The following is a 22,304-nucleotide window of genomic DNA, read 5'->3' on the forward strand; positions in this document are numbered from 1 at the left end:
AGGGGTAAAAAGAAAAAAAATATTGAATTAAATAATATCAGATTTGAAATCATTGATGTGATCGTTAGGATAAATTGAGAAGTGTTTATACTAATAATTAGAAGTTCAATATCTCATGATTATATATTTTATTTGATGAAAAATTTATATAAATATATCATAATTGAGTATCGAAAGTACCTAGGTACAACTTAACATCCTCTTGCACTGTAGTCCCAAGGTAATTTTATGGCTAAAAAGTTAAAAAATCAAAAGAAGAGGGCTCATGTGCATTGGACCATATATAACAAAATGGAATACTATAAGAATAGATTCTAGGTCTCGAGTTAGATTTTGACAATTATAAAAGGTTAAAAGAAATTTTGTAAAAAAAAAACACACACACAACCATAATTAATATTTTTTTAAAAAAAAAAATTAATTGAATTTATTTTTATAGTACTCATTTTATTTAGAAAAATGCTAGAGCATACGACAAAAAAAGATTTCGATGATGTTAAATATTTCTAGAAGTAGATAAAATAAGTATATCCATATAGACTGTAGAGATAAACATGTTTGACGAGGACAAATTTTAATAAAATAATAAAAAAATATATCCATAATTTTTTATTTTTGTAAAATTATAAGAACGAGGAATGTTCTAGATTTTATTTTATATTCAATTTAATTTAGTTTGAATGAAGGGACGAATTTATTGAATTTATCAAATGGATTATGAGTTGAGGTCTAAGTGATTTGGACTAGTAAAAAGCAAATCACGAAATTACCGGGTAGATAGCGATTAATTTGCATACGATTTAATTTTAAACAGCTTGTCAACAAGAACAAGGCACGTGGACACGGTTCACGTTCTCACCGCGGCTTGGCGCTATCAACCACCGCCCACGCCATGTGAACCGAACCGGGCCGGGTCGCGTAATGGCTATATTAATGAACCATCCAATTAATTAATTACTGGATATTTCGCTCCATTTATTAATTTCTTAAACGCCCTGTCGGTGTTCATATAAGAGCGAGTGTGTGATCCAAGATAGGCTCAGTCGCTCAGAGAGGAGAGGAGAGGAGAGGAGAGTGGAAAGCCAGACCTGAGCCGTAGGCCTTTTGGCTCCTGCATCTTCTTCCCCTCCGGCAAACGTAGCCGGAGCTCGGAGCCGCAACCTGTTTCGTTGCAGTTTTAGTATTGTTCTTGATGAATGCTTTCCGTCGGCGGGTAGGGTGAGAGGAGGCCTACGTTTTCAGTCACGAGAAGGTAAGGTTTGACTTCATTGAAAGAATAGAGGCGGAGGAGACGTCGAGAGGAGATGGGTGTTCAGGTCGCTGGGACGTGGTCCGCCTCCACGACGCCGTCGCAGGCCGCCGTCTTCGCTGCCGTTGTCTCCACCGTTGGGGCCGGCAAGCGGAAGGGCGTCGTGGGCTGCACGTTCCTTGGGGCTGGCGAATCGGCCAGGCTGCTGCGGACTCGGTCGATGGAGGTTGGGGGAGGCAGAGGAAGGCAGCCGCTTGGGCATGGCTTTTTACGCCGCCGCGCCTTCGGCGCCAGGACCGAGTGCTTCCCTTCTGGCGGCGCCGATGATGGTCGGGCGGAGGAGGATAATGTGGAGGAGTTTGTTCAGAGGTTGGAGGAATCGATTCTCGAGCTTCAGCAGCAACAAGGAAATGGAGGAGACGCATCCCTGTTCTCTGCTTCCTTTTGCCTCAACACGAGCTCGCCGCCGTCGTTGAGCAAGCAAGAGCCTTCAACGGAGCCCCCGTGGGTGCCGGTAAGGCCGGAGCCGCCGGACTGGCCCGGCCAGATCGTGCCGGCGTGCGTGGAGAAGAACGCGAACAGCGTGGAGCTACCCCTGTCGCTGCGGATCATAAAGCGGAAGAAGAGGTGGGAGGACGGCGGGTGGCTCCGGGAGGCGGGGGAGTCGGCCTACTGTTCCGTGAAGCGGGCCTTCTCCTCCATGGTCTTCATTATCCGCGAGCTCCAGAGCTACACGCTCCAAATGCGGGAGGAACTCTTCTGCGAGGACTTCCAGGGGATCGTCGCGCGGGTTCACCAGGAGATGAATTCCTCCTTCGTCTGGCTCTTCCAGCAGATCTTCTCCTGCACGCCCACCCTCATGGTCTCCGTCATGCTCCTCCTTGCCAACTTCACCGTCTACTCCATGGGTCACCTCGACGCCCCTGCCATGGCGGCGCCCAATCCGCTGACCCAATTGGAGAAAGTGGTGATGGAGCACCGTCGCCATATCCATCGCGATCAATCGTCCATCAAGACCACTTCGATTGGCAGGACCGCCTCCGTGGGAGGGAACGGCGGAGGCGGAGGTAGAAAGGCGGGGCCTGTGGCGGGGGCCACCGGGGACGGGCGATCGGATGAGGGATCCGTCGCATACGGTTCCGTTTTCCTCGACGGGATCTCAACAGCTCCGGGGACCGTAACCACCGAGGAGGGAGCGATGGCGGTGGAGCATGAGGAAGCTAGGGTTTGGAAAGGGATGCTGGAGGAGGTATCGAAGATGCAAGGAAGCACAAGGGACGATGCCCTGATGGACGAGGAGACGCTCCGGCGGCTCGTCTCGCCCGTGGCAGTAGACCTCGAGGCCGATGACTACGCCGACTACTTGCGCACGGAGTTGACGTACCAGAACGCGCTGTCGCAGGACCCGGAGAACGCCCTTCTGCTCGCAAACTTCGCCCAATTCCTCTACCTCGTCCTCCGCGACCATAACAGGTACTTCTTCTCCCGGCAAGCTGTTTGTAGAAATGCCTCAGCCGAAATTAGTGAAGATTGATTTCCGGCGACAGGGCGGAGTACTACTTCAAAAAGGCGGTGGGGACGAAGCCGGATGACGCGGAGGCGTTGAGTCGATACGCGAGCTTCCTGTGGGTGGCAAGGAAGGACCTAGCGGCGGCGGAGGAGAGATTCCTAGAAGCCGTCGCGGCGGATCCTGGCAACCCCGCCTACGCAGCCGCCTACGCCCATTTCTTGTGGAACACCGGCGGCGACGATACCTGCTATCCGCTGGAAGCCGGAGAGGCCGCCGCCTGATAGCTACAAAACGACAAAATTAGTGGGCAAAATTTCACTTCACCCGAAGGTTTATCTTTATTACCAAGTTACCCTCCGGAGGAGTAAAATGATATGAAATTTGATAATGTTAAGATATTTTTAGATTCCAGATAAATGTTGGGCTGAAATGAATTTTGCTTCATAAACACTGATAAAAATCCTTTTGATTTTGGGTGGGGAGAGAAGAAGAGCTCTGAGAGTTGGATTATTTTGAAAATGTGGGTTTTGGCCATGGATTTGTAGAGGAATTTACGATATCTTTTATTATACTTTTAGTTCAATCTTCAATTGGATGATAAATTGCATCAACTTGTAGATATTTGTTTAGTTTATCAAAGTATATGACCTTATATTTCGATTATGAAAAATTATGGATAAATGAGATACCTAAGATTCATCAAAGAATAGAAGGCTAACTAACTCATGGTAAAATATCTTCAATTAGCCTAAAACTATGAAAGAATATATGTCACAATGGAGGTCTATACATTGTTTGTACATGGAGCATGGCCACATCAAAGTTGGTCCCTAGTCGAGATCTATCAAAACTTCTAAATTATAGAATTTTTATAATAATTCATTATCGATCTCATAACTACTTGGCACCACAATGCTTAGGACCTTATGATCAAGCACCCAAAAAGATCGTATGTCTTTCAATCAATGTGTTGTAGCTTGACTTGATACGCATCAAACAATTCATAAACTCTAATTAATCAGAGCTCATGTGCAATGTTGGTAGGACTCTGTATTCTTGCTTTTTCCTTCCACAGTGAACCACTAATGCCAAGATGGCGAACCAACAAGCCATGCCCATTATCCACAAATTACTCGTCCATATGCAAAACACCATTCCCGGTCTCCATCCTCAAAAAAGTCAATACGTATCGTGACAAAAACCATCCAACAACACTTCAACAAGTAACCATTGGCGGCACCGAAAAATTCCGATCGACAAGCACCTCCCCCGACTTAGGGACCTACAATTTCGATCGACTTTTCACCGAAAGGCCGAGCACATGGGCTAGCCTTGTAGAACATACGAGGTGTTGGAGGAAGATGACATTGCAATTAATATTGTGTGGGATTGGGATTGGAATCCATGATTCGGCTTGCATCTGTAGGGAAGATGCCAACAACAAGAGGGGGGAGGAAAAGGCACAAGCATCATACTATTGACTCCATTATCTAGCTAGCTAGCTAGCTATTTGAGTGTAACAAGCAAGCAACAAATAAAAGATGGTTGCGTAGCAACTTAGCGGTAGGCATGATTGTAAAAGACAAGCTCAAGAGTGTTGAATGTAAAAGTTAATTAGGCTGTTTCTTTAGTCTCCTCTTATCTTATTAACAATGAACAACTCGATCACCATGTTTGCTTAACTTGATGTTGACATGTCGCCTCGTATATATCTTCTTTATTGGACTTAGTGAGTAGCAATTTGTGTTTCCTAAATGCTTGGTGGACTTAGACGAATCAAATAGACTAAGCTAACATAACTATTAAGTTGGTTAGACATACTTGGTGGATCGGGCAGACCGAGAAGGAGGAAAAGGATGAACAAAGTCAAATCATTCTATATTTTATTCCATTAACCAAATTAATTAACCACACTAAGCGGGCATACTTTACCCATGACCAACCTTTACAAATCCGTACCAAATATAGATATTTCCATCTTGTAATTCTAATCTCATCAGCATCCGCCTCCCTTTTGGCTCCCCTGCAGTTCCACGCTCGGTGCAATGGCCCATGTTCTTCCCAAGGGTATCTTGCTCGACGATTCCTGTTTCTACTCAAATCTCATCGATGTCACTGACGAAACGGTCGCCCGAAGCGAGGAGTAGTATATGTTAGAGCAGAATTAAGCAAGCAACAAATCAAATTGCTGCTTCCTCTGCTTCGAACGTGCTTGTGAAAGGGCAGCTGGTGCAAGCCCACATGAGGTACGGCAACCGGTGGGCCAGATCGCCAAGCACATCGCCGGCCGCTCCGAGAACGTAACTCCATCAAGAACCACTGGAACGCCACCAAACGCTGGCTGGCAGCAAAGAGCAGGGCCAAACGGAAGCCGTACGTCGTCGTCCAGCAGCAGCTCCAGGGCACCCACCTCAGTCGTCCTCCAGGACTACATCCGCGCGCAAACCCTAGATCACCTCAGCCCTCCGGTCCCGCTGCCAAATGCAGCGTGGAGGTCGAAGAGGCTATGCATGACCAACTACTACTCTTCGGCCTCGATGACTTCCCGAGCAGCCTCAGCGCCGCCGAGCACGACGGCTTGATCCGGTGCTTTTTCAAGCCCCGCGGTTGCACCATCTGGAGTGGCTTCTGACGACCGATCAGGTCCGACGGTCGACTTTATCGAGCCGGAAGATGATTCTTGCGGGAAGAAGAATCTGGATCTGATAGAGATGCTGTCCCTGCAGTTCTCGAGCTCATCTAGTAACAGTAGTAGCTAGAAATTTACTGGCCGGATCTTTAATTGTCTATCGAATACGGATGGATTTGGAGAAGGAAGAAGAGAGTGGTGCAGGGAGTTGAATGCATGGGTTGGAATGTGTGTTGACGTGGCCATATATATCTATATAGGAAGGTTTCGATTTCTATGTAAATATATAAATGGTTCTAAGAAATCGATCGTTAACATTAATTGTCGGGAATCATTTGCAAATCGATCGTTAACTATAATTGCTGTAAATCATTTGCAAATCGATTGTTCCAACTTCCAAAAAATCTGAGAAACGGTCGGGTTTTACTTTCAGGAAGGAACGTTTATATTTATCCTTAACTAAAAGAATATATATTACAGTACCCATTTGTATATTAAAAACATTTTGAATGACTTGAAAACCTCGTAACAACTTAACATTTTATCTAAATCCATCTTAACGCAGCGCCCAACGGTTGAATTGGCAGTGAACTGAGAATAATGAGATTGTAGTAAAACTCATCTAAGAACTCGGTCGCTAATCTATTGCCTATGATGAAAGACAAAACAAAAAAAGAAAGCTGAGTATAACAAAATTATAAATGAGAAATAATACAAGAAGTATAACAAAGTTGTAAATGAGAAATAGTTCATCTTACTGGCTTTGCATATCATTGGTCTCCCAAAAACTTACAAAAATGATTCAGTCACTGACTATTACCAGAGTGCCGAAAAAAAAAAAGAAGACATACCATCGTTGGAATTAAATGCAATCATCTCTTGTTAGATAGTTTTGAAAGATGTGACAGTGGATGGAGAAGAGAAACTTGGTGACAGTTCTGGAGAGAAGGGTCTACTTTTTTAGCCGAAGACTAGAGTAACGTAGGCCGTAATTTTGAACCCTTGGACCCTCGTTCAGCAGCAGCGCCACGGTCCGCAACCTTTTGAATCTGGTCTGAAAACTCATTTGCCTGCCGTGAAAACTCAAAAGCTAAGTTAGAAGAAAATTAAGAACAGGAAACCAAACCATCCATACTGCTTCAACAATTACCATGAAAACACTAAAGCTTAAATGACAATCTATTCAGTTAAAAGTAATGTTTAAGGATTTTAGATGCAAAAATCTCATTATGTTTATGATGGGGAAAAGACACGACATTACTAGGTTATGATTCATGTAGCAAATTTGTCTCTTTAACTTCAACCATTCCGTGGTAAAAGGATGGTCATTTGTATTAACTGAAATGTGAGAATCCTCATGAGAATAGTTAATTTTATTGGCTATGAATTCCTTTGGGGCAAATATACATTCATGTTTGGTTGCTAAAAAAAATTGAACACAGCATAAGTTATATTTCAAATTTATAAGAAATAGAAATTCGTTGCTAAATGGCTAATACTTTTCTATTTCTTCCTAATTTATTCCATCCTTCAAACAATATATTGAATTATTCCAATCAGAATAACTATACATGTTGTACAGTCCAAACTAGCTAATCCATCTAAACATGTCAATAGGTTCAAACAAGCCAATTAGAGCAGTAACTAGCTAATCCATCTAAACATGTCACTAGGTCCAAACAAGCCAATTAGAGAGGTGAGTCCAAATGGGCTGTATTGGATGGTTAGGTGAGCAAGATTTCAACTGTTCTGCAAAATGTCCTCCATCCTAAATTGGAATTCTTACAATAAAATTATCACCTCTGGGATTATTAACTTGGTTGGTGAGACGGTCGCATAAAAAATGTTGTTCCAAGAATAATGACAAAAAAAAGGAAGATATAAGGAGCATCAGAACACAACCTATGAAGTACTTAAAGGAAATAAATTAGAGGGAAAAAAGCATTCCACCCTTACCTTTTCATCTATCCACATTAGAGTGCTCAGCTGATTGTCAAGTATTCGCACAACAACATCAAGTGGATTCATGGTATCAATCATATCCAGGCCACCTCCCTAAACAAGTGTATATAGAATGAGCATTCACAATTTCAAGATTTCGATCAGACACAAACACTTGCAAGATTATACCTGAGAAGCATTCACTGTTTGAATTATTGATTTCACTTGTTCAGTCATATTTTGCATTTCTCTTTCAATAAACTCTGCTTGCTCATACCTGACATTAACAGATGATTCAGCATGCAGGTAATGATATATAGGTATACTTCTCAAACTCATCAATTAGTAACATCTTCTAAAGAAAATCTAAGAGAAAATATATAAAAAAAAAGACAGTCTGGTGCTCGAAGCTCCCGCCATGCGAGGTCCCGGGGAAGGATCCATTGTACGCAGTCTTATCCTGTTTTTTTACAAAAAAAATAATGCCAATACTGGTAAGTAACTACAAGTATCACTTTGTATACTAATGCAATTTTGAGTGGGTACACGTTATTAGCTAAATTGTGGCTGCTTTGAGACCAATTCATAAATCTTATGATAAGTGCCTCTACTTTGCTTGTTGTCTGTCATAACGCCAAAGCTATTCTTGAAATGAGTATCAAAGATCAAAGTACTTTCTCCCACTTCAAAAAATGTGGTACCGCCACTTCAACTACAACAACAATATTAACATCAACAAGCCGCGTTAATTTCAACTACTTATGTAGGCTACATGGGCTTGTCCCCTCTATTGAATTCTGTGACATATATCTCTCCATTGCCTCCCACCTATGCAAATAATTAACTAATTGTCATACAAATGTGAGACTAGATATCAGTATTTGATTTTTGATGCTGATATAAACTGTGAGATATATAAACCTCCAGAATCTCTTTCTATTCCATCAGTTTGACTTCAAGATAATTTCAAAATGTTGAACAGATGAAAAGAAGGCAGGTGAGGAGATGAGCAGTCCATGGAAATACAAGAGGAAGAATGTTTGCACATTTGAAGAAATAAAGTAAACACCAGACATGTCAATATTAGCATTGATATTATCCACGGAAAATAAAAGTTCCCGAAGCCATCTCAAAGGACAGTAAAAGAAAAAAAGAAAAGAAAATAAAGAATATGGTTTATCTAATATTGATTGTTAATGAATTCTCATCAACAACATTGAGTGTCACATCTCAAATCAATAATAGAGTGAGTTGGAGTCATGGAAATAATATCTCTTGCAAGCCAACGGTAAGACTGTATACATTGACCATACCAAGGGGCTTCCTGTAATGATAGGAGGTCTATATCAAAACAACAGTAAGTTATAGCATATTTTTAAACTTCAGATGAAAATCTTTACCAGTTGATTGTCAGTGACTCACAGCAGTTTTTGCTTCTAAGGGAGGAAAGCAAACTAAATATTGCTAGCACCAACATGTCGAGTGGTGATGGCTCATCATGGAATATACATGTGCCAGGTGAGCATACGGATTAGAGTGATTCTGCTCCTAAAGGCAAACACTATTTTGCTATACATTTGAATTGGCTATGTTTCAGATCTGTTTTGAGTCAATATTATCATTTATTAGGCAATAGTGTAGCTTACATTCCCTAGTTTTTATTCAGCTACACTTTTCTCAAAGAAACAAATGCAAGAATCTATCAATCAGACCATTTGATAATCCCACGTATTTTGATGCAGGATTTATCAGGGGGAACATATGCAGACAATGTTGCTCCAAGGTTTTTACTCCAAAGAACAAATTACAGATTGCCATAAAATTAGTTCAACAATTCTGGAAAAACATTTTTTAATCATATAATAAAATTTATTTTGAAAACCATCAAAAATAAATAAATATGCCAATCATTACTAAATGTACTGAACAAGAACAACATCATTCGCAATATAATTCTAGGATTTCCAATAGAATTTATTTTCTCTACTAGTATAAACACAACCGGTCCTAATGAATGAATCAAGATCCATTTGAATTAATCAGCTCTAATTATTTCAAGCAAATTCTAAAGATTGTGGATGACCAACTGCAACATTAGTTTGTTCTGGTACTATGAGCAACTGCTATCTCCAATTTAAACTTTAGTAGGAAATTAAATAAGAGCATGAAGTACTTAGCAACTACAATCATGTTACAACCTACCCTACCCAATGTATATTTGTATTGAATTAGCATTTTGAACTAGAACAATATATTTCATTATTTATTGTAGAAATACAGTAAAGTTGAAAGATGCTACAACTCAATATTATGAAACCACAACAACGTCAAATGGGTAAGGAAGGAAATAAAGTGTAATTCTAAAACTTCAATACGAAATTAATCACTCAACTAACATTGAATCTCTCACTGAAGTAGCTTCATCTTCTAAAAGCAATGACCGTTCGTCTTTGTATATGCGCTCAGCTTCCGCTTCCATGCTCTCCAGAGCTTTGTCAACCTTGAGGCCCAAAAAATAAACAGAAAATTAGAAGACGAAAAATATGATGGAACATTTAAGCCAAAAGCTTCTTGAAATCATCTAAATTAGGAATTTGGTCAAGATAATTGAAAAAGCATTTATGGTTCAAGGGCTGGAATTTGGTTTGTGATTGGCAAGAAAGTTAATAAGATCTCTTACTCGAATTTATGCAAGATGTGTTTATGCGCTATTGTTGAATGTGCAGTCAATTTTATGGTTGGAACATAAATAGATAGGCAACCTTTCATGTCTACACTTTAGGGAATGCATCAGATGTAGAGCGAATTCAAAAAAAGTCTAATGTTCAACTGACCAACACAAGCTATTTGAGCAACTAAGGTATACCAGGATTGAGTATCATCTTGGTTCATTAACATTATACACAATCTAGACTTATATCTATCTGTATGTCTTTACACGGTATATATTTAAGATGAAAAAACAAATCATTGTACAACAGACCAGTTTAGCTATCATATAAAACACTTACCAGATTGGCCAAGAACCAAGTCTCACAAGGACAGATTTTTAAATGCTAATATTATAAGGCTAACATGAACCAGCAAAGGCACAACTACAACAATGGTTCCCTAAAAATTAAATGTATATGAGCCAAGTGAATCCAGAAACATAAGAGCATGCCCACAAATGGCATTTGAAAGAAAAGGTAAAAAGTAATTCTATTAGTAAAATCTGAGAGCAAGTTGCAACAAACCTCCTGCTGATGTGTTTCAATTAATTCAAGCTGTCGTTGTAAGCTAGTTTGATACTCAACAACTTTTGCCACCTCAGCCTAGAAATTTACAGGCAAAATCAGGCAAGTGGATGTGATTAAGTCATTCAGCATTATATATAAGTAGAGAATGAAGTGTGGTATCAAGTGCATGAGCTGGCAGTCTAATAATAATTATGGAACGCCGTAGATTAATGAAAATACATACAATAAAGCTTCTCAAAGAAATGTGTGCACTTTACATGAACTTCAAGTTCCTAGCCGCCAAAATATGATTATGATCCAGTTTGTGAAAATATGGCATGATTAACAAAATACTAACCTTTTAAGATCTAACAGGATGACATTTGCAATTCATTATAAAGAAATAGACTTAACAAGTTAAGTTTATACATTAAAAACAATATACAGCATATCTTAACTAAGGTTGGTTAAACTAGATAAAATATGAAAACAATAGCCACTAAAATTGGGTAAATATAAAATCCTCATTTCAAATTAGACTGTGCTGTGCTGTGTTGTGCTGTGCTGTATGGACCAAAGCTTCAAGAATTGTGCAGAATCCAATACAAAGAAAGCCATGGAGTCCAGTTATTGATTGGCAAAGAATTCAAAGATTTATAAGATGAACCTGCAGATTTTTTTTTTTAAAAAAAAGTATAGAAACCATCTTATACGAAACCAGCTTGTTCACTGTCTACCTCCAGTCTAATAAGAATATCACGGTTTTGCAGAATCCTCATATCCCATTCAGCTATTGCTGTAGCCTGCTTTTGAAATTTTGTAGTGCGCTCTTGTAGCTCAGCATTCCAATCCTTAATAATCTGGTAAAACATAAAGTCAAGTATTTGAGTAGAAAGAAAAGGATGGCACACATATATAGCTGCTTCATTATTATATTTTGTTATATAAAGTAAATATTTTACCATAAATATATTTTTCCAATATAATTCAAAAACGGACCACATATGCACTATGTAGTGGATCAACCAGATATTGTCTTCATAAACTTTTTTAGATCCTCAATGCAATAACAATGACCAATATGACTTCAAGTACACAAAAGTATTTCATCCTTGAAGAGATTTCTCAAACACTGTATCACTAATACTTGTCATTTGACAGAAACTAGTATAAAAGCATACTTCCTCAACAGTTTTTCCAGCAATCTCTGATGGTAACTTGGGTGCTTGGACAGCTGAAGTGGTTGTAGAAAGTCTGTAACCCATAAACCAAAAGGAAAAAATCAACATACCTCTCAGATAGTAGATATGTGTAAGCACTACTCCTTTAGTGGGAAGAAAAAAAAAACAAAAATAAAAGGTTGGTCAAAAAGGTGCACAAACCCGTGACTAGCAGCTTGAACAGTTGGCGTTAAAGCTTGACTTGTAACAGAACTACTAGACAAACTTGAAGATGCCGAAATGGAGGAACCTAAGGAAGAAAAAAGTTGAGAATGCACTTAGAAATTATAATTTAATCAGTAAAACATGAATGCTGCACATTGCAATGGAAAGAATGTGGTTAATGCACGCGACAACATATCAAGAAACATAATATTGTAATACCAAGCACAGTTAACCAAATATAGTAAGACATTTGAGATAAAAGAGTTAGCAACAAATTGAATCCTTCTCTCAACCCGCCCACTAATATCTTCTACCCTTCATTGTGGCCCCAAACCTATTTATCTTGTTATTTGGGGCATGAACTCTCACTTAATGCATTCATTTTGATATAAAAGAGTTAAATGACAAATTGAATCCTTCACTAAACCATGCCAACTAATATCTTCTATATTTCTTGTGGACCCTAAGCCTCTACTATCCTGTAATCTGGAGCATGAATTCTCACATAATACATTAAGTTTTGCCTCCCGTTATTAAGTACTTTTCTCCACAAAGAAATTGTATTCTATAAAATACTTTAGTTTCACAAAGAATATGGTGGGCAGATTAAGTTTGGTCGAAAACTGGATAAGTTCATTTCAACACTTAAACATGTATCATTTGTCCATATGATCCAAGCAACAAAGTTAGTGGATTAGCTTGTCATGACCCTGATCGATGCGAGAATTTGGCCCACAAGAAAGGAGGCATGCAACATGTCCTAAAATGCGTATGCCCAATTTTTCTGAGATTTCTAAGTTTATCATATATGAATATACCTAACAAAGAGGCAGCTGGTGCAGGTTGAAGTGGAATGGATGTTATTGTTGATGCCGTGGTGGAGAGAGCAGCCGCGGGTGTTGATACACCAAAGCTTGGGAAAGCAAGTGTAGGTGTGCTACTTGATGTCGTTTTTGAAGCAGAGGCTGTGGCGGCAGATGCAGCAGCTGCTGGAGATGATGAAGGAATTGGAAATGACAGAGGAGATGTAACAGACGAAGGGACTGCTTGAGCAAACAACGAGGAAGACGTAGCTACAGGTGTCACGGCAGGCGGAGAAGTAGTGCTTGCAGTTGTGACAGTTGGTGCCACGCTTGATACGGGCAATGCGGGAGAAGACCCAAATCCAAATGACAGAGTTGAAGGCTTTGCAGCAGTAGGAGCGGAGAACATAGATGCACTGGAGGGAGTTGATGTAGCAGCATTGGTAAACCCAAAGGAAGGTTGGGACACAGCAGATGTCGGAGTCGCAAAAGAAAAGCCAGTTGCCAAGGTGGGCGTGGTAGTAACAGGTGAGGACGAAGTAGTACTACCAGACGACACGGCATCGAACGAACTCGGAGCAAAGGAACTGCCACTTCCAAAGGAGAAAGGAGAGGTCGAAATGCTGGTGATGGCAGGAGAGGAAGTAGCGGTAGCAGAAGAAGAGAATAGAGGGGACGCAGAGGAGGAGGCAGGAAACGGGGATACGAAGGATGGAGCTGGAGCAGACGTCGTCGGCACAGAAAAGGCGGGGGAAGATGAGGACGTAGCAAACGAAGGCACCGAAGGCGCGCCACTAGCTGACGAAGCAAACAGTGTCTGAGCCGAGGACAAGGCCGGCGCCGGAGGGGAAGCGGAAGTACCAAACAACGGAGAGGCAGCAGTGGAAGACGAACCGAAGCCGAAGTTGGGAGTCGAAGCCCCCAATCCAAAACCAAAATTAGGGCTTGAGGAAGCGGAAGGTGCGGCGGATGCTGAGGGAAAAGGGATGGGTTTGGGAGCGGAGACAGCCTGCGAGGAAAAGAGACCGGGGGTAGTAGAGGCGGAGGATGGAGCAGATGGCGAGAAAAGACTAGAGGTAGTAGCAGCGGAAGATGGAACCGATGGCGGGAAAAGACTGAAGGTAGAAGCGGCGGAAGATGGAGCAGACGTCGAGAAAAGACTGGAGGTAGAAAAGGCGGAGGATGCGGCCGATGAGGAGCCAAAGGTTGAGAGGCCGAAGAGAGATGGGGAGGAACCGGCAGAGGAAGAAGCGCCTAGGGAGAAACCAGTGGCGGAAGATGAGGCGGCGCCAGCGGCGGTGGGAGCGAAGGAGAAGGGGGAGGGGGAGGCGGCGGAGGAGGAGAGGGAGAAAGGGGAGGAAGCGGAAGAGACTGAGGGTTGGGATGGAAAGGAGAAGGACGAGGACGAAGAAGACGACGAGGAAGAAAAGGAAGAGTTGAAGGAGAACGCCATGGTTTCGGCTCTCCCGATCTCCTTCCTGCTCGGCACCGGCGGAGGAGATTTCTAGGGGTTTTGGTTCGTCGCAGTGTTACCCAGTCGTAGTGAGAAAGCTGGTACTAATGGGCTAGCCTGTTGTTCGGCCCACTTAGAAGTTAGATCGGCAAAAGCCATAGGCCCATAGGAAAAGCGCAAAAAAAAAAAAGATAACAGCATAATAATTATTTATTTTGGTTAAAAAAAATCAAAAGGGCCCAAATTAAGAGAAACTGAGCGCTCTGTGTTTTTCCAACAAATTCAATGCGCCTCCCTTTTAAATCAGAAAGAAAGGAAAAGATATAGTTGGAAAAGAAAAAAAAAATGTTTGAGAGCTTTTTATATAAAAGAAAAGAGAACGAGGAAAGGGAAAGTTTTCCTTTATAATCAAAATATTTTCTACCTAAAAATAAGAGAAAATGAGGAGAAACTTTTGTTGGAGGGAAAAAGTTATTTCCTTTTTTCTCCTTCCTCCACTCCCAAATAACAAAACATATCATTTCTCTTCTGCTTTCTCTCTCCTTCATTTTTTTTTTCTATTGTTTTCATTTTCCTTCCAACTTCCAAACTAAGTTTAAACAAATTGTAATTACTAGACAATCTCTACATATTATAATAACTACTAAGTAACTTCTATATATAATAAAAATTGCTCGATAACAGCTCAACATTGTAGAAAATATCCGATATCTATTATACATTTTCAAAACTATCTGATAATTTTAACAATATTAGATTAATAGATAATTTTGAAATAAAATCATCATAAAATATGCCTTTGTGATGATTTGTAAAATGTGGGCTTTTGATTTTTTCTAAAAACCAAATAAATCTTTACAAGGATTTTAATAATTTATAAACCTTTAAAAGGCACTTTACAATAATATTATGTTTTTTTAAAATTATTATTACTACTATTTGGTAAAATAGTGACATTTTTTCATTTGACATACGGCTCTATTATAATCAGTAAATCTACAAAAGTTAAAGTATTATTTTTACTGATTTACTAATAAGGACATATTAATTAATTAAATAAAAATAACATGTAAAGATATAAGAGACTTGAGTATTCATTTTGTTACAATCTATGTAGTTGTTAAATCAAGATAATTGAAAGTACTATTCATTTCTTTCTTTGACAAGGATAGGAGGCAGAATAGTTTCTTACAATATTTGATATTATAAACAACTAAAATTAAATTTAGAAATAAATACAGAGTTTGTTACTAAATCTAGAGGATAACGTCTCTATTTATAGCCAAATGATTGAAATGACTATTTTATTAACGTGTTACTTTGGAGGCGCCTTGTACAATTGAAGGCGTCTCCAACCAACTGTTCTTTATATATGCATAATAGTTGGTTTTTTGATTTGACGACATTTGAAGTGCCTTGGTTTATCGAAGGAGCTTCGATTAGGCTAAGCTAGACTCTGTTGCTTATCAAATCAGCAACAACTCCTTCTTGGCTTTTGAAACACCTCAATTCAACTGAGGCGCCTCCAGTGGCTGACATTCGAGGCACCTCGATTGGACAACCGAGGTGCTTCAAGTCTTCAGGGTGCCTCATGTCAATGGAAGTATCTAAAATGGTTAGTTAACCATAGCAATTGACCATTCTTAATCTCACTTGCCTAGATGATGATTCGAGATGTCTCGAGTTGAACTTAACCGAACTCAATTTCAACTTTCTCCTTGAACAAACTATCTCTTAGCTTCTCGTCCCTAGGATGTTCCATGCATATCCTTCCCACTCTATCAATGTACTTTTCCGTAACTCCTCGTCTTTCATATGCACCAAACTTATCGACTCCCTTCATGCGTCATCCTTGTCACTCACTGCATCTTCCGTTTGACTTATTGTATTTCTAAATTTCTACATACTTAAATACAAGATATCAAACACGTAAAACTTAACTTAACTTTATTAATTAAAATAAAATTAATTTTAAAAAACTTACAGGTTAAAATTTGAATTAGTACTATAACATATTTTACTCGAATGGAATAAAAATTTAGAACGTTCCTGTTTAACAAGGAGCCATTTGCGCTTATAAATTTATTAGATGGAGGATGCCGTCCCCCTCGAAGATATATAAAAAGAAAAATTGAAAGCCTAAAAACCGGAAGAAACCGTGGCCCATGATCCGTCTAAACAACGGGCCGTCAAAATGGCTATCGGCCCGATTCAGGCCCAGAAAATGGCCCGCTTGAATGGATAAGTGGATAGCCGGATAGACAGATATCACCTTGTTCGCTTCTTTCTCAACTCGGCTGAGCAAAATGCCGATCACCTGTGCGGCAACTCCTTCCCTCTCCTCCTCCTTCCTCACTTCCCCGCTCTCCGCCTCCAGATCTCACCCCTTTCCCAATCTCTCTCTCACCAAGCACCTCCGCCTCGCCGTCCGCTGCGACGTCGCCGCCCTCCCCGTGCTCTCCTTCTCCGGCAACAAGGTAGGCGAGGTCCCCCTCTCCCTCAAGTCCGCCCCCGCAGAAACCTCCCGAGCCATCGTCCACCGCGGTCTTGTCACTGAGCAGCAGAACCAGCGCCGAGGCACGGCTTCCACACTCACCCGCGGAGAGGTCAGAGGCGGCGGGAAGAAGCCTTACCCGCAGAAGAAGACCGGCCGTGCCCGCCGTGGATCGCAGCGCACTCCGCTTCGCCCCGGAGGCGGCGTCGTGTTCGGCCCCAAGCCCCGCGACTGGAGCGTCAAAATCAACCGGAAGGAGAAACGCCTCGCACTGTCGACCGCTCTCGCCAGCGCGGCCGCGGCTTCTGATGCCTTCGTGGTGGAGGACTTCGAGCAGGAATTTGAGACGGGGCCAAAAACTAAGGATTTCGTGGCGGCCTTACGGAGGTGGGGGCTCGACCCCAAGAGGAAAGCCATGTTCCTGATGACGGAAGTGTCGGATAATGTCCTGCTCTCCTGCAGGAACCTAGGGACCATCAAACTGCTAACTCCCAGAATGCTGAACCTATTCGATATTCTTGACTCCGAGAAATTGGTACTCACAAAATCAGCTGTGGAGTATCTCAACTCGACTTATGGGGAAACCACCCAAGAGGAGGACGAAGGAGAGGAGGAAGAAGAGGAGGATGCTCAAGGTTAGTTTCTTAAGATGGTTTATTTCTGTCTCCTGCGAAATCATTTAATTACCTGTTGATAGCCAGAGCTAATTGCTTGTTTATAGCTCGCACATCAAAATTTATTGGCTGCAATGTTAGGATAAGGAAGTAAATAGTAGGTATTCTTATTCATTGTGGAAGTAGCTTGCAACAAAAATGGTTGTCATGATTGCTTAGTTTCACTCTCAAAAAGTCCTTACCTTTTGGCAGGAATTGACATTAAAGATGAACAGTATTATACTTTTTTCTATGGTGAAACATTTGATAGTATTTCAAATGATATTCCAGGTTATAATTCTATATTTCATCCAATTGTCAATTAATATCTTAGAATAAAATCAAAGGTTTTTTCATGCACTGACAGGAGGATAATATAAGTGAATGAAAACTGGGACACTTTACAATAGATTAAACATCTTTCTACATATCATGATGCATATTATTAAGTGGACGTTATTCATAAAATTTTAAAACTAATAGAATACCTGAGGAGAGACAGAGGGAATCGACCAAAAGCTAAATCCTAACTCCATAATGTTGGGACCGAAAAGTAGCTAGAGGGGGGAGGGGGGGGGGAATAGCTCTTCGCGTGCTAGGTGCTTGTCGTTGCTTGTTTCTTCAAAGATGCGCAGCGGAAATACAAGAAACAAACCACACAACGCTAACAAGGTTGGTTTACTTGGTATCCACCTCACAAGAGGTGACTAGTCCAAGGATCCACACCTACTCACGCACCCTCCACTATGTAAACACTCCTTTTCGGTAACTACCGAAGGCGGAGAAGTCCTACAAGTTCACACTACAAGAGGAAGGGGAAAGGATACAAAATACAAGCACAAAGCTTATAATGAGTACAAGAAACCCTAACCCTAGCTTTCTTCCTCTTGCAATAGATCCGCCTCTTGACTTGGGAGAACCTCCAAGAACTTCAAGAACTGGCGTGGAGAGCTCTGTGGAGTCGCTGGTGAAGATCTGAGATGAGATTGTGAAAAACTCTACCGCAGCCATCGCACGCCTGCAGCTCAAATACGACGCAACGGTCGGATCCCGATCGATTCGAAAGTTCCCAATCGATCGGGGAGGCTTTGGATCGATCCACGGATCGATCCAGAGCGCCTCTGTGCTCTGGGAAAACGCCTGGATCAATCCACGGATCGATCTAGTGCTTATCGCGCGAACCAGCAGTGTCCCAATCGATCGGCTGATCGATTGGGACCTCTGGATCGATCCAGAGGCTCTCTGTTCGCTGGGAAAGACCTGGATCGATCCACTGATCGATTCAGAGGCTTTCTGTTTGCTGGGAAAAGCCTGGATCGATCCACTGATCGATCCAGCTCTTGGTTTTTGACCAAAACCAAGTCCCAAGCCTCTCAAACCAACATTCGGTCAACCTTGACCTGTTGGTATATCATGCCTAGTATCTGGTCACTCCCTTGACCTGCCAGGACTCCCCACCAAGTGTCCGGTCAATCCCTTTGACCCACTTGGACTTTTCTCTTCGTGCCAAGTATTCGGTCACTCCCTTGACCTACTTGGACTTCCACCAGATGTCTGGTCAATCTTGACCCATCTGGATTTCCCCGTGCCTGGCTTCACTTACCAGGTCTTTCACCTAGGTTCACTCACTAGGATTTTCACCTGGCTTCACTCACCAGGTCTTTCACCTAGCTTCACTCACTAGGATTTTCACCTGGCTTCACTCACCAGGATTTTCTTCTGCCTGGCTTCACTCACCAGGACTTTCATCTAGTTTCACTCACTAGGATTTTCTTCTGCCTGGCTTCACTCACCAGGACTTTCACCTAGTTTCACTCACTAGGTCTTTCCTTCTGCCTAGCACCCCAGTTAGGACTTCCCAGTCAAGTATCCGGTCATCCTTGACCTACTTGACTCTTCTTCAATCAGCTTTGCATTGTCAAACATCGAAACCCAAACCAAGACTCAAAGCTTGGTCAACCAGGTCAACCTTGACCTGAGGGATGTTGCACCAACACATAAGACTCTTATTGCATCTCCTAATATAGCACAGTTTCATTTCTTAATACTTTTCCAAGGACTTCTCAGGGAAACTCAACTTCATCCTAGTCATGCCTGATAACTTTTGTACTATTTTAATACATTTTTCTTTGATTATCAAAATAAATAACAAGTGAAAATTGGAAACATACATGAGTTTTGTTGTTGAAGTTAGGTAGTTCCATGCCTATAATTTAACCTGGGCAAGTGTGATGTTCTATGATGTACTTCTATTCAGGGGCATTGCACCAAACAACTAGTGTTTCTAGGATGGAATGAACGTCATCTTGATTCAACGTAGCAAGATGTTAGGAATGAGAGGTCATGTTAAAGCCATAGAGCTCCATGCCCATAGCCGGTAGGACTGCATAGACAAGCTCACAATGGTCCATGGTGTTCTTTGTACTTGTCCATATGGGGCTATGGGGGCGGACTCACTAGCTTCTGCACATTCCTTTTGAAATATTGTTCCACACGATCATAGGCAAATGGAAGTATCTGCGACCTGGGATGGTCGTTTCTCTCCTTTTCCTTTAAAGGGTATATTGTCTGCAGCCTTCTCACTAGAATCTTCAACATGTTCTCACCCCAAACATAGTTATCTTTGTCCAACGCTCATAATATAGTGCGACGGCTTGGAACTACGGTCTCAGTAATGCCTTCATCTTCTAAATTGGCCTCATCAGTGTAATATTTATCCTATACCTTATGCTGTTTTCATAATTACTTGCATGTGAAGTTACATGAATTTCCGTAAAACAGAATATTGTTGAAGCCTAGTCAGAGACACACAAACACACATGGAATGTTAGCGTGGTGATATAACTTGAATTTGATGGAGGGTAGAAATTTCTTAATAAGATTCAAAAGTGATCCATGATTCATGTTCTAGCAGATACTGGGCTGTAAATTAGTTTAAAAATCTAAGCTGCAAACCTATTTTACCCAATTTATATTTTTATGGCGGCAAGATATTGAACCAACCGATGCCTAGTAAAGGCATTTTCTCCTACTGAGCTTCACAAATTTAACAAAGAAAAAATTACTAATTTTTTGAATCAATATTCTAAACATAGTAAAACAATAATGCACTTCCAACAACACTATGGCCTACAAACAATCAAAAATACATTTCTCCTGTCCTAGTTATGGAGATGCAGGCGCATAGGTCCCAAATTTTGCGTCTCTGAAATGACTAGGCATTTTGAAGATTATGTAGATGGCACGCACATGAATAATCGGATGATGGATCATCTGGAGAGGTCAATGTTAAGATGTTTTGTTTCCCAAGACTAAAAAATTTGAAAATAAGTAAAGCAAATAAACAGTTTGAAACAATGATCAGATTCTAATGTATTAGGTTCGGCTTATGAGAGAACAAGTATACTACTATTATTTCTTGAATGTTGTTGAGCTTTTATATAGCATCTCTGTCTTCTTTCAAATCCCATTTTGTTAAATCGGAGAGAATTTTTAGGGTAGGAATAAGAGGGAGTTTGTTTATTAAATCCAGGAATTTTGAGAAAGCCATACAACAAATATGGCTTCCAGAAATAATATATGATGGCTAACAATCATCTTCTGACTCTTTTTTTGGTGGTTTTCAGGAGATAACTAAAATGATATTAATTAACTTTGGTATCATGAAGCACAGTAAGCAGACCCGTTACATTCACATTTGGAACTTAAATTTTGCCTCGCGTCAAATATATGCTGATGAAGCAGATCCAATGATTGTTTCTTGAGTCCATTTTGTCAGATGTATCTGATGATCCTGTGATCTCTAGATTGCAGCATCGTATTCTTATGGAGGTTTAACTGATACTTTTGAACTGTAAAGGTCGATCGAATTTCCTGTCCAAATGTTGTTATTTTTGCTTCGTGTATGGAAGTCGATAGAATACCAGAATTGGTCCTTTACTTTTCAATGTTGTAAATTTGTTTGTCTGATCTGCCTTTAGAATGTAAAAGATATGATTTGTCTGCTTAACTTCATTTTTAAGGATCCTCATTTTGTTTGTGCTCTTACGTGCACATGGAATTAGGGATGAGCAAAAATTCACTAAAACTGAATTAATGTAACCAAACCGGGTTTGGTTTTTATTTTTTTTTAATTCAATTTGGTTTTCAATTAATTTGGTTCAGTTTTTATTTTAAAATTAACAATTTGGTTAAACAATATTAATTTAATTAATTTTTATTTAAAAAATATGATTAATTAAATAAATTATGTAATTAATTAAATAAAATTAAAATTTGATTATTTTGGTTTTTAAAATTCGATTGATTCAGTTAATTTGGTTGAAAATCTATTTAATCGGTTTGATTTGTTTAGTTTTTAATAAAAAATTAGGATTTGTACATATCTTTCCATGAATAACCTACTAATAAACATTCAACCACTCAAAACTTAGGTAAATAAAATAAACGATATGTATTCAACACACAAATCATATATCAAACTTGAATCATAAGTGCTGGAAATTAGGACCACCGAGAGCAATAATTTGATGGATTCAATGGAATCCTTAAAAAAACATGAACCCTAGTTGTTGTGATATGATTGACCCACCAAACATAAGAATATTATATTAGAAGTCATAATTAGGTTTGAATGTTAGAAGAAGTAATAATTAGATTAAACGGTTAAAGGGATTACTTAAGGCTGCTCCATGTCTATTCACATTTTGTGATACAAATAAAATTGTATTTGATATTTAATATCATAAAGAAACTAGAATGAAAGCTAAAAGTAATAAAGGTAAATTTGCCCAAAATGTTAGGAATTGGATAGAGATATAAATGAGAAAAAAGTGTTGGCCAAAATGCCTCTTACAATCCTAAACAATGAAATGCTTCCAAATAATATCATTTTTCCTAGAGATATAAATAATTTTTTTTTTAAAAAAAAGTTACTAAGATTAAATTAAAACAATTTAGCATTGATGGA

At 40.2% G+C, this 22,304-nt stretch overlaps 3 protein-coding genes across 3 annotated transcripts; 2 read left to right on the plus strand and 1 right to left on the minus strand.

Annotated features, from left to right (window-relative positions):
* The first annotated feature begins 1,000 nt into the window (after nucleotides 1-1,000).
* On the plus strand, nucleotides 1,001-3,349 carry LOC122036194. The gene is made up of 2 exons (XM_042595452.1): nucleotides 1,001-2,722; nucleotides 2,797-3,349. Exons 1-2 carry the CDS (start codon nucleotides 1,305-1,307, stop codon nucleotides 3,038-3,040), a joined length of 1,662 nt encoding a protein of 553 aa, XP_042451386.1. The 5' UTR covers nucleotides 1,001-1,304; the 3' UTR covers nucleotides 3,041-3,349.
* A 2,720-nt stretch (nucleotides 3,350-6,069) lies between these two features.
* LOC122036155 (nuclear pore complex protein NUP62-like) lies at nucleotides 6,070-14,267 on the minus strand. The gene is made up of 9 exons (XM_042595389.1): nucleotides 12,751-14,267; nucleotides 11,930-12,017; nucleotides 11,729-11,801; nucleotides 11,285-11,407; nucleotides 10,566-10,643; nucleotides 9,726-9,829; nucleotides 7,519-7,606; nucleotides 7,345-7,443; nucleotides 6,070-6,458 (listed from the first exon to the last, which is right to left on the minus strand). Exons 1-9 carry the CDS (start codon nucleotides 14,186-14,188, stop codon nucleotides 6,360-6,362), a joined length of 2,190 nt encoding a protein of 729 aa, XP_042451323.1. The 5' UTR covers nucleotides 14,189-14,267; the 3' UTR covers nucleotides 6,070-6,359.
* A 2,182-nt stretch (nucleotides 14,268-16,449) lies between these two features.
* Nucleotides 16,450-21,375, plus strand: LOC122036192 (50S ribosomal protein L4, chloroplastic-like). Its single transcript, XM_042595450.1, has 2 exons — nucleotides 16,450-17,317; nucleotides 20,962-21,375. Exons 1-2 carry the CDS (start codon nucleotides 16,495-16,497, stop codon nucleotides 20,970-20,972), a joined length of 834 nt encoding a protein of 277 aa, XP_042451384.1. The 5' UTR covers nucleotides 16,450-16,494; the 3' UTR covers nucleotides 20,973-21,375.
* The last annotated feature ends 929 nt before the right edge of the window (nucleotides 21,376-22,304 follow it).

This window comes from Zingiber officinale, unplaced genomic scaffold (assembly GCF_018446385.1).
Source record: "Zingiber officinale cultivar Zhangliang unplaced genomic scaffold, Zo_v1.1 ctg134, whole genome shotgun sequence".
NCBI lineage: Eukaryota > Viridiplantae > Streptophyta > Magnoliopsida > Zingiberales > Zingiberaceae > Zingiber > Zingiber officinale.

Bases quoted from the DNA above. Each gene is read 5' to 3' on its own strand.
- LOC122036194 (XM_042595452.1), top strand. From the start codon at position 1,305: ATGGGTGTTCAGGTCGCTGGGACGTGGTCCGCCTCCACGACGCCGTCG. The intron at 2,723-2,796 runs GTACTTCTTCTC...TTCCGGCGACAG, and splicing joins GTCCTCCGCGACCATAACAG to GGCGGAGTACTACTTCAAAA.
- LOC122036155 (XM_042595389.1), bottom strand. From the start codon at position 14,188: ATGGCGTTCTCCTTCAACTCTTCCTTTTCTTCCTCGTCGTCTTCTTCG. The intron at 12,018-12,750 runs GTATATTCATAT...TTTCTTCCTTAG, and splicing joins ACCAGCTGCCTCTTTGTTAG to GTTCCTCCATTTCGGCATCT. The intron at 11,802-11,929 runs GTTTGTGCACCT...TATGGGTTACAG, and splicing joins GTTCAAGCTGCTAGTCACGG to ACTTTCTACAACCACTTCAG.
- LOC122036192 (XM_042595450.1), top strand. From the start codon at position 16,495: ATGCCGATCACCTGTGCGGCAACTCCTTCCCTCTCCTCCTCCTTCCTC.